Source organism: Astatotilapia calliptera, chromosome 6 (genome assembly GCF_900246225.1).
Source record: "Astatotilapia calliptera chromosome 6, fAstCal1.2, whole genome shotgun sequence".
NCBI lineage: Eukaryota > Metazoa > Chordata > Actinopteri > Cichliformes > Cichlidae > Astatotilapia > Astatotilapia calliptera.
In genome coordinates, this window is record NC_039307.1 from 12120194 (window position 1) to 12134928 (window position 14735).

Consider the following 14735-nt stretch of genomic DNA (forward strand, 5'->3'; position numbering starts at 1 on the left):
TTGTTGCTGTTTGTGTATATACTGCCTGAGAGCACTTTGTTTAAACAGCCACATTAGCAAAGAACACGTAGTTATTGGAGCTGTAGCCCTGCGGTGGTAAATTCATACCCAACAGGTGTCCAGTACAAACAGTCTCACACTAAGGTTTACCGTGCCGCTACAGTTACTGGCAGTATCACTCATCAGTGTGAAATTAGAAAGACGATATCGCAGGCTTGGTATCATGACATTGCACCTGCGTTTTCTTTGCATATTATTGCACACAGCATATATTTTGGTTCTCGTGTGCTCTTTCACACCTTATATGAACCTTAACCAATTTGTGTGTCAATTATGGTGGAAAATAACATAAAATAAGCTGAAAATGCACAGACACGATCACAAAATGTGCATGGTTGGTATTTATATGAAGTCCATCTATCCACTTTCTTAACAGCTTGGACTGGAACCTGTCTCAGCTGTCACAGGGAACAAGGGGCGGTATAACTTGGATAGTGTACCAGGGGTTTATTTGATATGCTTGAATTAAGGCTCTCGCGATATCAGATTACCACTGCACAATTGCTTTATATCACTATAAAAAGAGAAAATACTACTACTTCTACTACTACTACTACTACTAATAATAATAATGCTATTCAAAGTTACCTTTACCTTCTGATTTAATTGTTTGGGATCAGTGTTAAACCTGGAGACTCATGATCTGCTGTAACTTTGAATGTAAGCCAGAGGGTGTTGCACTAGTCTGTCACACATTGGTTAATGAAGTTCCATTTTGATGGCAATTGGTATTACAATGTGTTGCAATCAATTATTAATCTTCATCATGAGTTGAAGTGAAATGTTTTTTTTCAGTATTTTTTGTGTTATAATTGTGTGCCAAGCTTTTTGTGATACATCAAGAGTGAAAAGCAAAACAAAACACAAGCCCCCCCTAAACAGCCTCGGTTCTTTCTCCTGCCAGATGTATTTTAGGGAGTCAGACATCCTTCAAGGTGGCCCACTAAGTTGTATTTCCATATTACAGGCAGGAGGACTGAGAAACGAGTACACGAAACAGAAAAATAAAGTAGCTACATCTGGATCTGGAGGATAAACAGATGCTGAATAGAATTAATAAAAACTAAAAATTACAAAACTAATTAGAAAAAGCTTCTGAAATAGATCAATTTCAGCTACTGGAAAACCCATCTTTTGTTTTTTTGAATGCGAATGAATCTTTTTTTGAGTCATTCTTTTTCTTGTTTTAAAGATCCAGTGATGGCAGGATAACAATGGAAATGAACTGAGAACAGTGATTGTTTGCTGATGCTTGGCTGAGACACTCCAGATTTGCTTTTATGACTTACTGCTAACCGCACATCCATATTAGACTTTGGTCCGAAATGTACTATCTTTGTACAAACCAAAGCCATACAGGTGGAGGTGAGTAAATATACCACAGAGACAATAAACACAGCTGATATATCTGACTTGCACTAAATTGTATCAAAACATTTTTAAGGTTGTTCAGTTCTGTTTAGATTTTTGTGTTAAAAACAGAAGGAAAAAAGAAAAAAAATTATGTGTTTGTTGAGAAGTTTAAAAAAACAAACAATATGCAAACAGGTTGATGTAAATTCTACAGTAACTTCCTGGCAGCCAGTTACTATAAAAAATGCTCACATTAAATTTACAATAAACACTTTTTAAAACAAAAAATGATTCTGCTGCTAAGTGGAATTTACGGCAATTGCTAATCTTTTTATTTACAGTGAAGTTACTGTAAATGTATAATTACATTAATTAATTGCATTTAATGTACTTATTTTATGTATTTTACTTATGTATTTTTTATTTCATTGTATTGCATTTTAATTTACACTTTTATGCTAATCACTGCTTGTATCCATCCATCCGTCTGATCCATTCTCTTCCACTTATTGAATTCAGAGATGCAGGGTCAGCTACCATAAGGCGAGAGGCGGGGTACACCGACAGGTCATGAGCCTGTCACATGGCCAACACCCATTCACCCTCACCCCCACCTGGGTGGTGGGAGGAAGGAGTACCTGGAGAGAACCCATACAAACACGGAGAGAACATGCAACTCCACACAGAAAGGCGCCGGTCAGATGGTGGATTTGACCCCAGGACCTTCTTGGTGTGAGGCAACAGAGGAAATCCAGAAGATAATAAAAAGTAAATGTAGGATCCATACATAATAATTGACATTTATTCTATATTTTTGTGACTCTGCTTTGTTTGTCGACACTGAAATGTTTTACCATTTGGACACAATGGAAAATGTTGGGTAAAGGTTTTGTGGTTTAGTGAGGAATGGCTACTATTCCAAAGGGCAAGGAAAAGACTTTTTCCCATAATGTGTCAAATATTTGGTTAAAAAAAGGAGAAAACCCCCCACAAAAGTTCAAATGTCGAAGCAAAAAATTGAATTAAATCCTCATAAGGATCTTAGACTGCACCACTGCTATGAAACGCTTTTGGTTTATTCCCATATTTCTTGTCTTTGTATGACCTGAGGGCCAACAAACATATTATAGCTGACAAACGCAATCTTTTCCATCATCATTTTTAACCCTCTATTCCATGGAACAGCTGACAGATTTTCATGTTAGCAGCTGCATGTCAATACTACAGCCTGTGAATAGAAGACTTTAAATGTCACAATAAAACCTCAGCTTTTTGTCAATATAAGAACATGCAGGAGATGATAGGGTTTCACCAAACAGATGCATGTGGCCTGTCATACCTTGAGAATGAAGTAAAGCTAATACTGAGACATTATGTGTGCTGTATGTGCCTCACAGCTGAAAGTGAAGCTGCCTCCATGCCACTGAGGAGACATTTAAAAAGGGCTAAATCTAATAAAACCTGAGCTGTGAAGACTCCTATTTGTCAGATGTGGAGTATTTCATTACCACAGGATGCTTTATCTGCCCTCGGCATCACTCATATGCATGTGAACCAAACCTGCCAGAGGTCACGTGATCGGAGAAATGCAGATAAATGCTGAAAGAGCGCAAGAGGGAAAACCTTTTATTGGCACATCAAGTGGGTTTTTTGGAAACGACTTATTAAAAGATATATGTGAAGTCTATAATATTCCGCTCTGCAAGGTTTTATTGTATTTCAATAATGATATCTGAGACTGTCGGATAATTTGGAACAAATGAAAGCACTTTTTGACATAAAGAGAAATATGAAAAAGTGTGATGTCTCTCGTAATTAAAGAAAGTTGGCAAAATTTCTGATTTCACCTTTCACTTTAGTCATTCATCAGCAAGTCTAGATAAAACTGACTGACCTGTTTTGCATAAATATTCAAATGTTCTTCCGTTGTAAAACTTGCTAGGAAATTATGACACCTCAGGGTTCACCTGAATTTGTCTTCTGCTCAGACAAGCCTTTGTTGTAATCCTCTCTCTGCTCCACAGACCTGATAAATTCTGCGAGGCAGCCTCTTCCTTTGCCCATTGATTTTCTGCAGCAGCTTGTGGTCTAATTGCCCTTATCAAAATCATGACCTGCTAAATGATGGCCGCCTTTAATCGCCTGCACCCTTGCCAGCAGCTATCTGACATTTAGTACAATTAATTAACGCAAAGACAGCAGGGGGTTGGTAACTGGTCCATTTGGCTATGGTGGTAGCTTTCTTTGCATAAGAAGGTTAAGCAAGGCTTCAGAATGGGGTGAAATTATTAGCTGATATCTTACTTTCAGAAATACTGGTCTCACACAGAGAAGATGCTTAATCAATATCGGCTGGTTTGAGTGGAGGATAAAGCAAAGAGTTGTATAGGAGTAATGGTAGAGGCTGAGAAATGATCTCCAACTGAATGTTTCTCCAACCCCTCCAAATGTCATTTTTTTAGAAGTAATTTATTTTATATAAAAATTGCCCAGTTGCTGACAGAAATATGAGGCACAATGGTATGCAATAAAAATAAAAGGCCTTTCATCTTAAATTACAGATGCCCAAACCCATTAAAGGCAGATGGAAGGAGGTAGGAAGGAGGTAGAAAGAAATCCAACAAAATAATCAAGTTAAAAAATGATAAAAGTATAAAATGGAAAAGGTAGAAATTTTGAAAACACAATAACAAGCTAGCAAAAACTGAGAGAAGAAACACACATGCCAGGAAGAAGTGATTATAAGGCACTGATATTAAAGAGGGTGGCAAAGAGTGAAAATACACAGGAAAACTAGTTTCAAAACAAAACTGGTAGTAACCAGAGGATAAAGTGAGTACAAATGATCTGGAACATATGGAAGCCCATTTCCACCACAAAAGAAAAAAAAGGATCCATCCATCCATCCATCCATCCATCTTCATCCGCTTTGTCCGGGGCCGGTGTTCCAGATCAACTGGCGTTTAGATCAACTGGCGTTGGTCGAACAGATGTGTGGCAGTCTTGCGTTTCAGTAGCTCCTACCGACAAACCAGCAAAAAAACGCCAAATGTGTCATCTGTGACACTTGTGAGGTTGTCTCAAACACACTCCGTCAGTCTTGATGCTGTTGAACAACAAAATGTTTAAAAATGTGGCGAGTTTACCTGGTGATATCCTCATGCGCGACGCGATCGCGAAAACAGCAAACAAGTAACACCACGCCGATGTTGTTCACAGGACAGCAAGAGTAAACGATCGGGAGACTCTTGTCGTCGTTATCGTTCCCCTCGCACGGTTTATTTCTCCGAATTCAGCGTTTTTGCTTCACAACTACAGCGTGCTGTTTACTTTGTGCACTAACATGGAGTCGAGTCAACCAGCGCCACCTCTGGCCAAGTGCCACAGCCTACAGCCAGATCAACCTGTGACACACATCTGCACCACGTTTGAATTCGTGTCATGCACATTTGTACCTTTCAATTGTGTCTGTTTGTGCGTCATGCAAATAAACCTTTGAAATGAATGAAATGATATCATGTATTTAATATCAGCCTACATTTGTACAAAATGCCAAATGACATACACATAAGAATCACCATCCTGATATCAATACTTTTGCCCATACGAAAAATGTCGTGAACACACTAATATTTCACCAGTGTTGTAACATCACATGTCGTTAGCGTAGTCTGTCTGTGTCTTCCCTCTGCAAACAAACATGTTAGAGTTGGTTGTGATATACAGTCTGCATAAGTGTGGTCAATCTAATAAACATTTATAAGGAGATGGCAGTTACTGTGAATGTACAGCAGTTACACAGTGATTAGTAATAAACAGTCAGACAATGACCCTGACAATCTCATTCAATCTTGCAGATTGCACCTTCTGTGGAAAGTGGTACCACACAGTGTGTGTGGACTTCCCCTGTGCAGAAGGCGACTACAAATGTTGTGGGTGCTAAATAAACAGAAAAAATTGATCCCTGTTGTCTTTGCTTACTGATTGTTTTTAGTGTTGACAATCCACATTGCTGCCATTGCATCTTTTAACATGTTTGTGGGTAGATTTGGATGTACCAGGGGTAAGTGCAGCCACTCAGCCTCTACTCAATGTGATCATAGCAGCAGGTGCAGATGTGTCACAAGTTAATCTAGTAGTGGGCTATGGTCATGTGTTAGTGGTGGGAACAGTCATATCCACTCACTCTCACTGGCTGTTTATTACTAATCACTGTGTAACTGCTGTGAATTCACAGTAACTGCCGTCTCCTTACAAATCTTCATTGGATTAACCACACTTATACAGACTGTATATAACTCCAGCCATGTTGATGAATTGCCTATATTGGCTGGAAATATTCATTTTCAGGGAAAAGACACAGACAGACGATGCTTACAGGATGTGATGTGACAACACTAATGAAATATTGATGTGTCATATTTGTCCAAGGCGTATTTCATTGTTATGGAAAAAGAGAATATTAAAATCATGATGACCAATTGGAGTGGTGATTTCTATGACTTTGTGTATATAATTTGGAATTTTGTACAAATGTAGGCTGATAATAAATACATGATATCATTTCATTCTTTCCAAAGGTTTATTTGCATGACGCACAAACAGACACAATTGAAAGGTACAAATGTGCATGACACGAATTCAAACGTGCTGCAGATGTGTGTCACAGGTTGATCTGGCTGTAGGCTGTGGCACTTGGCCAGAGGTGGCGCTGGTTGACTCGACTCCATGTTAGTGCACAAAGTAAACAGCACGCTGTAGTTGTGAAGCAAAAACGCTGAATTCGGAGAAATAAACCGTGCGAGGGGAACGATAACGACGACAAGAGTCTCCCGATCGTTTACTCTTGCTGTCCTGTGAACAACAGGTCGCGGGGGCAGCAGCCTAAGCAAAGAGGCCCAGACCTCCCTCTCCCCAGCCACCTCCTCCAGCTTATCCGGGGGAAAAGGATCCATAATTTCAAAATTTCGAGTTATTTTCTCAAAATTTCGACGTATTAACTTGAAATTTTGACTTATTAACTCACAATTTTGAGAAAAATAACTCGAAATTTCGAGTTAGCGCTGCCAATCAGTAATCTACGTGAATGACGTCATTTCCTTGTTACCCAGAAGCTGAAGCCCTCAGGTACAAATGCTACAGCTAAGCTACCGGTATTACATCCAGTCATGAATGCACAGATTGCTGAGTATTTTCAGCGTGGCTTCAAAAATGATGAAATCCTTGCTGAATCACATGGCCTTACTATCAGCAAACGTACTCGCGAAAGCCCCAAAGTGTTGCGATCCGGTTTTGAGTGCGCGTTACTCTGCGCCATATGCTTCTGGGTAACAAGAAAGTGACCTCATTCATGTAGATTACTGATTGGCAGAGCTAACTCAAAATTTTGAGTTAATAACTCAAAATAATTTTGAGAAAAGTAACTCGAAATTTTGAGTTATGTTTCTCCAAATTTTATAGGAACATAGGAACAGGATTCCACCATCTTCAGCTAATGAACAATTAAACAGATGCATTGATGCATTACCTGCCGGTCGAATGCATTAACTTGTGCTGAGCCAAGAATTGCTTCCAGCTGATAGCATGGAGACACTTTCTGAGTAATAAGAAAATAATGACATGACCTGCTTAGACCCTCAGCAGGTCAGCAGATCTTGTGCAGCACAAAGGCAAGGATTGCCTAGCAAGTTACTCTAGAAATATTATTTTTCATTTTATTTGTCATTTAAAAAATTGGAAGTTTGAAGCTTTTAAATGTGAAAGTGGATTTATACATGACGTATTTTTGAAGTTTGTTTTTTTTTCTTCATATTCTGTAAAGTGGAGTAAATTGGAGTGTAATAATTTTGTCTTGGAAAATAAATTAAATTCCAATCTCTAGCAGGTCAAAGGTAAGGCCACTGACTGTTGTGAACACCACATAAATCTCTTGTCTCTTGATGGACAGATTTGAGCTGCAGGTTAGGACCCGAAAGCATCACACACTTTCAGAATTCGAAACACAGGACAAAGTTTTATTATTGCTGGTAATCCAAAACAGAGAATAGCAGGAAACCCAGGGACGCATACAGTGCAACAGGCAGGTAGGGGAACAGCACAATGTGGCAATTCAGGCAAACTGAGGCTACGTATACACACGCAATGTAATGAGGGAAGTGGAGACATCTGGGCCAAATTAGCACAAGCGTAGATAATCAATACAATGAGGCAGGAGTGGAAATAGAACTGAATTAAATGTAGACGCTTACCAAAAAAAAAAAACAGGAAGTGAGAAGTAAAAACTAAACAGGAAAATGACACAGAATTAAACTTAAACAATAGGCAAAATGCGATTCACACAGAGGATATTAAACAATAAAGTGAGCTTGAAAGTCCAAGAACACAAAACACTGGGTCAACAAGGCAGGACCATTGCGGTTTCAGGAGGCAGGGAGTCAGCCCACAAATAAAGTCGCTAAAAACTTGTTGAATTTTCAGCCAGTTTTATTGTTATAGTGACTGCTCCTCACTTGTAGCAGTCCAAGGTCATCAGAGGATCTCATCTCACATCAGGCAGTGCAGCGAGTGTCATTGCTGTCACTTTGATCTGTGTTGCTTCATCGTTACTGGTGTAATGATCTGCGCCGAGTTCTTCAGAGCTCCAACTGTCGTTCATGTTCCCGTGGTACTGCTCAATTAATCATCCACGAGAATTATTACATTGTGAGTGATATTGGTTACGCAATTATTGACATTGTCATCACTGACATTTGTCTGATGACTCGATGCAAATGACAATATTTCTGTGAAAAGCTACTCACATGTTACTCTTGCGGGCATTGGACATGTGGTGGTGCATTAATTAGCAAATGTTATATTTGTCAGATAATAAATTATTCTGTTTCTTGCTACAAAGATTACTTAACCCCTTCATTCATTCATGCATTAATTATGACCACCAGAGGCTATTTTTGTGTGTGTATCTATACACAGTATATATCTATCTATGAAAATATCAACGTTTTAATACAGAAATTGTTTTTGAGAGATTTCAGTAAAAACCAACCCAAACTACAATGTGGAAACTTTGCACTTATAAATTGGTATAGCTTACAGAAAGAAACAGACAATGTCTCACTCTTAATGCACAATGCACAATAGTCTTAGCATTTCTTATAAACACATTTTACATTTGAATGGAAAGGATGGTGGTAATGCAAACTCTCAGCCCATCAGATGATTCAAACCTAAAACCTTCTTCCTGTGAGATGACATTGCAAAGGACAGCACCACTTATAAATTTCTCCCAAATAAATAACAGAGATAAATAACAGAGAATGAAGAGGAACTGAGAAAATATTACTATAGACAATCTCATGCCTGAGATTAACCACATGAGCAACAGTTAAAAGGCCACTGAAAACAAAACTAACCAGAGGGTAAAAACGAAGACAAATGAGATCGATTAGAGAGCGCAGTGCCCCCCGAAGGACAAAGGTTATACAAAAACTGATGTTTTGTGATGTTTTTATTACAACATACTGACGTCAACCTGCTTTTATTACATTACGCTGATGTCTAACCTTTGACCTACGACCTTTAAGTATTACATACCAAAAATTATACTAAAATGATTATCTTCATCCATGATTGCAGCAGAATTGGCTGAAATCTTTGGCTTATATAAGCTAAAGATATATTCATTCATCACTGTGATGCTGCAGAGTGTCGTATTGACAAAATAAAGAGTGTCTAGTACAGCTTTCTCTATGGCCTTTCATATGATATATCATAATCTTTTTTTTTCTTTTTTTATGGTTAACTTTGACCTTAGGGGTTAACAATGAAGGTCAAGGGCAAAAGCTTAGTCAACCTAGTTACTCATGTCCCTCAAGGCCTAGTTGTGATTTTTCCATATAGAATTTTGATTAATAGAGTTTTTACTGATTTTGACATTTGGTGTGACCTTGACCTTGATCCACTTTTCACCCAAATTAAATCAGCTCGAGTTGTTATTGGTATCTACAATCACAAAAAATTCAAAATGGTACATTGAAATTCGTGGACACTGAGCTGCTAACAAACAAAAAAGCCCCCACAAAACTTGACACTTTACTGCCACACGCACAACCTCCAAACGTGAATTTTAATCCTCCGTAAAAGAAGACCATGCAAAGAGATTCACAGGTGAAGTTTAAATCAGGGGACATGGACTCAAACAAATATACCTTTAAATCTGTACTAAACTAAACAGCTCAGCTGAGCCAGAATATTTTTTTGAATAATGAATAAGAAGAATAGAATAGAATAGAATAATCCTTTAATTGTCCCACAAGGGGAAATTTGGCTGTAACAGCAGCCAGAAAGGCACATATACAACAAACACTACACAGGACACAGAACAGAAACATACACAATTTTTCTTACATATTTACATCAAGGACAATGGTTACTATAAACAGAGAACTGTACAGTTATTAAATAAAATAAAATTAACTACAGATAAGAGGCAAACCAGGCTGTAGTGCGAATCGCTTGATTAAATTATTGCAGTTACAGCGCAGATGTAAACATCTATGATTGTTGGGAGCAGTTTTGATTGTACAGAGAAAACATAACTTGGTTGCTTATCACAAGGAAACTTCATGGGCCTCATTTGCATTTTATATTTAATTCTAATTAATTATTAATAATATTCACTCCAACGATTTTTACTGCACTGCTTCTCCTTTGCCTCGTGTCTAAGCATTATCACAGCTCTCAGCAACTATACATTTGAAACCTTTTTGAAGCATTAAGGGCGATTGTGGCTCAAGATTTGGGCGTTTGTCTTGTAATCGTAAGGTTGCCAGTTCGAGCCCCGGCTCCGACAGTCTCGGTCGTTGTGTCCTTGGGCAAGACACTTCACCAGTTGCCTACTGGTGGCGGTGGCACCAGTGTCTGGCAGCCTCGCCTCTGTCAATGCCCCAGGGTGGCTGTGGCTACACTGTTTCTTGCCATCACCAGTGTGTGAATGGGTGGATGATTGTGTAAAGTGCTTTGGGGTCCTTAGGACGAAGTAAAGCGCTATACAAATACAGACCATTTACCATTTTCATTTAAACTGAGCTGAAAAATAAAATGCATCACAGACAGAAAAAGAAAACTTCTTCTTCTATCAAATAAATCTCCTCTGATGTCAAATTTCTGAGTAGAATGAAAGGCAAAACAAATAAAAAAGCCACAGAGCAAAATCAGTGACAGTACTTTTTTTAAAACCAAGTGTAACCCATGTGAAATACAGGGCTGCAAAATCCCTTTTTGTAATCTAAGGCTATAGCCTGTTATTGTCACAGGGGGGCGCTGTGATGCAGTCTTGTGTTCTGACGACCTTGCGTCTAGTGCGCAGGAAGTATTACCTCTCTCTTCCTGTGAGATCTTCCCTCTGATGGCGGTCAAGTACGTGTCGGAGCGCATGGAAAAAGTATCTTGGTATGCAATACTGCAACCCGGTTAATGAGACCAGATTGTTTTACGTATAAATGCTAATAAGGTACTCTTTTATTAGGCCCCGAACTCTGACCACAAAGGGAATAACGTCTGTCAAGTTATTTGTGTCTGAAAATCCCGGTGAGTCACGTGCTTTCGTTAGCTACCTGTTAAGTTAGATAATGTATTTCACTAGCCGATTCAGCTCAGAAACCTTTGAACAAAAACCAATCGGGAGCTATGAGAATCTGGCGTGTTGTTTCACTTCTCCTGTTGTTCTTTACAGTGTGTTATAAGTGTTGAATGCTTTGAGCTAAACGATGCCGATGCTAGATGCGATGCTAGCTGCTAATAGCTGTTAGCCACCCCACCCCGCTGAAGCCATATTCCGATCGGGGAGGTATTCAAGTAGAAGCAATAGCTCTGTTTATATTAGAATGGTTATGTCTTAATAGATATGAGCATATTTCAAGTTTAATCGTGTTTGCACTGAATTAAGTTACATTTGCTTGTCAGCCTTAAGGATGAATGTCACTTTCATTGCTATGACTGTTTACATTACAGTTTAAGCTGCTGATGTTCTTTGTTGTGATATAATTTTGATAAAATTGTTGATACTGGTACAAACAAGTTACTGTAACTCTTGTAACTTGGTAAAGCTAAAGGGAATGCCATTTGTGATTAATACATTTGGAAAAGAAGTTAATGAGCTCATGTTAAGAACACAAAATGGGAAAAGAAATTGATTGTTCTGCACTGTTTGTGTAGATTGGTTTTTTTGAACTACTAGAAGGATTCTGGAGAACCACTGACGGCGAGAACAGCCCAAATGAGATCCTGGATGATCGTGAAATGGTGTGGCCAGCCATGCGATCGGATTGTGGGATTTGCCTGAGAAACTGATTCAAGCAACCCTGGATTACAGATAAGCCCTATGCACTACTTTTCCTACCCGGATAATAGGGTTTGCACACTGACAATTCCCCTACAGTACACCTGTTTGGGTTTTCAACGACTTTAAGGGACAATTCAGACTGGACAATTCAAACTTCACAACAGGAACACTTTAATCTGTTTCATCCATTCCCAAGAGCTCTGATACTGTTCAGTATAAATCTTCCATTTAAATGTCTTTATTTTGTTTTGTTTTACATGTATTCACCTTTAAAAATGCACTATTAGCGTGCAATTTGGGTTATTGTGTTGTATATGTGTATAAATGGTACTGAGGCAATAAAGGTCCCAGTTATTCACTTCCAAGCCAACTCCTTTTGTGAGTCTCCAAAACAAAACCTCCTCCTGAACCTAGAAAGATGTCTAGGGTCTCTATTTGAAGTGAGAGTGTACTGGTCCTGAGTAGAGGCGCTACACAAAACGTGGCGAGCCAGCCAGGAGGTTTAATTCCTTTTATTTTGGAAGTTGAGCAACTGGTGCTTTCATGCCTTTTGGGTCAAATCATTACAATTGTCCATGACATTCTGGGTTGGAGCAATAAGACAACATGGATGTAATCCAAAGTGAAGGTGTCAAAGTACCTAACTCTGTCCTAGTAGGAGGGTTAACAGGCGATGAGGTTGACAATGAGGTTATTGATTACTTAGGGCAGTTTGGTTCTATTGGAAGAGTAATCAAAGTAACTAGCACAGAGGCACAGTTTAAAAACACAGCCATTGTGGAGTTCCAATCAGGTGAACCAGTCCAGTTCCTTAAGGATAGCTTGCCTTGCAAAAGACAAAGCCGTAACCCAAGTGTTGTCCATCATATCCAGCTTCTGTCTGCGCTGTATGCTGCAGACAGGGGTTCATGTTTAACCCATTCTTACCTAACTGAACTGAAAGGGCTTGCTAAACTGAGTGGTGCAGATTTTGAGAAGGTTTTACTAGATGAGCTGGCCAGAATGAAGAAGTCCACTGAGAGTGATCCCGCAGTTGGACCAAATGTAACAGTGCCTAATCAGAATCTGCAGCTCACTAGTGACACAGACCAAGATGAACCAGCCATCATAGAGCATCAAAGTCCTCTTAAACTGGGCAGTGATTTAACCCACTTGCCTGAGCATGACTCTCACTCATCCTCTCCAAGTGTAGAAGTGACTCCCTCGCACAGAAAAACCACTATCTACTTACCACCTGAACAGCTCACTACACCTGAAGTACAGAGAGTAGTAGTTGAGCATGTCATTAAGAACAATGAAATGCCTTCTCAAGGTCATGCAAAGCTCAGGCCCTTCTCGGGGAAAACCCCTTGCTCTACTTTCGAAGCTGATTATGATACGTGGCGCAACAATGTTGAATTCCACCTCATAGATTGTACCATATCTGACAAACATATGGTAAGGAAAATAGTTGAGAGCCTTCTTCCACCAGCTGCTAACATTGTAAAGCACCTTGGTCCTAACGCTTCTCCCCATGACTATCTCAGCCTTCTTGACTCAGCGTATGGTACTGTTGATGATGGGGATGAGCTTTTTGCCAAATTCCTGAGCACAAACCAGAACTCAGGTGAAAAGCCTTCTGCCTATTTACAGCGGTTGCAGATAACCCTGAGTAAAGTCATTAAAAGAGGTGGCATCACTACAAATGATTCAGATCGCCAACTGCTTAAACAGTTTTGTAGAGGTTGCTGGAACAACAGCTTGATCACAACCTTGCAGCTTGAGCAGAAGAAGGACAAGCCACCTTCATTTCCAGAGTTGCTCCTCATGCTACGTACTGAGGAGGACCGGCAAGCGGCAAAGTCCAGCCGAATGAAACAGCACTTAGGCATTTCTAAACCTAAGGCACATTTGAACTCCCTTGAAGTAGGAGAGTATGTCACTGATGATACAGACGTATCAGCTGTTAATGATAGGCTAGTGCCTTTTGATGCACATAAGTTAGAAAGGAAACTTGCAAAGCTACAAGCCCAAGTGGCTTCACTGAGAGCATCAGCTATTGACAGCTCAAGCCAGAACTCTGACAAGCCAAATAAGAAAACCAAACCTAAGTTCAAGATTCTTCCTAAAGAGAAATCTGACCCAAGTGAGACTAAGCCCACTAAGAAGCCACGCCCATGGTACTGCTTCAGGTGCGGCGAGGATGGTCATATTGCTCCCTCTTGCAGCAATGAACCAAACCCTGAACTAGTTGAAATGAAACGTAAGGAGTTCAACCAAAAACTACAAGTCTGGGAGGAACAGAATATGTCAGCTTTAAACTAAAATCAGTTTCTGGGGAGGGACTACCAGGAACTGAAAGTAATCATGAACGTCCCAAACCGGAACCTCAGAGCAAAGTATCTTCTCTCTCTCGTGCAGCACGACCCCAGATTAGGTTACCCAAGGGACTTGTAGGACAGAAATGTACAGCAAATGTTACCGTGTCGGGAGTCAATTGCAGTTGTCTCCTTGACACTGGGTCTCAAGTGACCACAGTGTCCGCTTCATTTTACAACACCAATCTTTCAGAACATCCCATTCAGCCTATCAGTGGCCTGGATGTTGAGGCTGCTAGTGGCCAAAATGTTCCTTACTTGGGATACATACCCATCAGCCTTAAGTTTCCAAAAAGCTTTATTGAAACTGAGCCTGAGGTTTCTAGCCTTGCTTTAGTAGTACCTGACTTACGCTCTAACTGTGACTTGCCTGTGCTGATTGGGACAAATGCACTTGATGTTCTGTACGACGAATATTGTCAAGGTAAAGATCCCAATGATTTGTCGTCGGTCTATGGCTACAGGCAGATCCTCCGTACACTCAAGGTCAGGAGAGAGATAAACCTAGCCGGAAACGATGGCTTTGTAACTCTTAAGGGCAAGGTGCAACACGTAGTACCAGCTCAAGGGAGGGTCCTCCTTGAAGGCTGTGTCAGATCCAGCAGTGCTGGTGAATGTGCCAT

The 14735-nt window shown here is 39.8% G+C and overlaps 1 protein-coding gene across 1 annotated transcript; it reads left to right on the top strand.

The window, feature by feature from the left end:
• The first annotated feature begins 10545 nt into the window (after window positions 1-10545).
• Window positions 10546-14078, top strand: LOC113023897 (zinc finger CCHC domain-containing protein 18-like). Its single transcript, XM_026170342.1, has 2 exons — window positions 10546-10863; window positions 10940-14078. The coding sequence occupies exon 2, from the start codon at window positions 12362-12364 to the stop codon at window positions 14057-14059; it is 1698 nt and encodes a 565-aa protein (XP_026026127.1). The 5' UTR covers window positions 10546-10863; window positions 10940-12361; the 3' UTR covers window positions 14060-14078.
• Window positions 14079-14735: the final 657 nt, after the last annotated feature.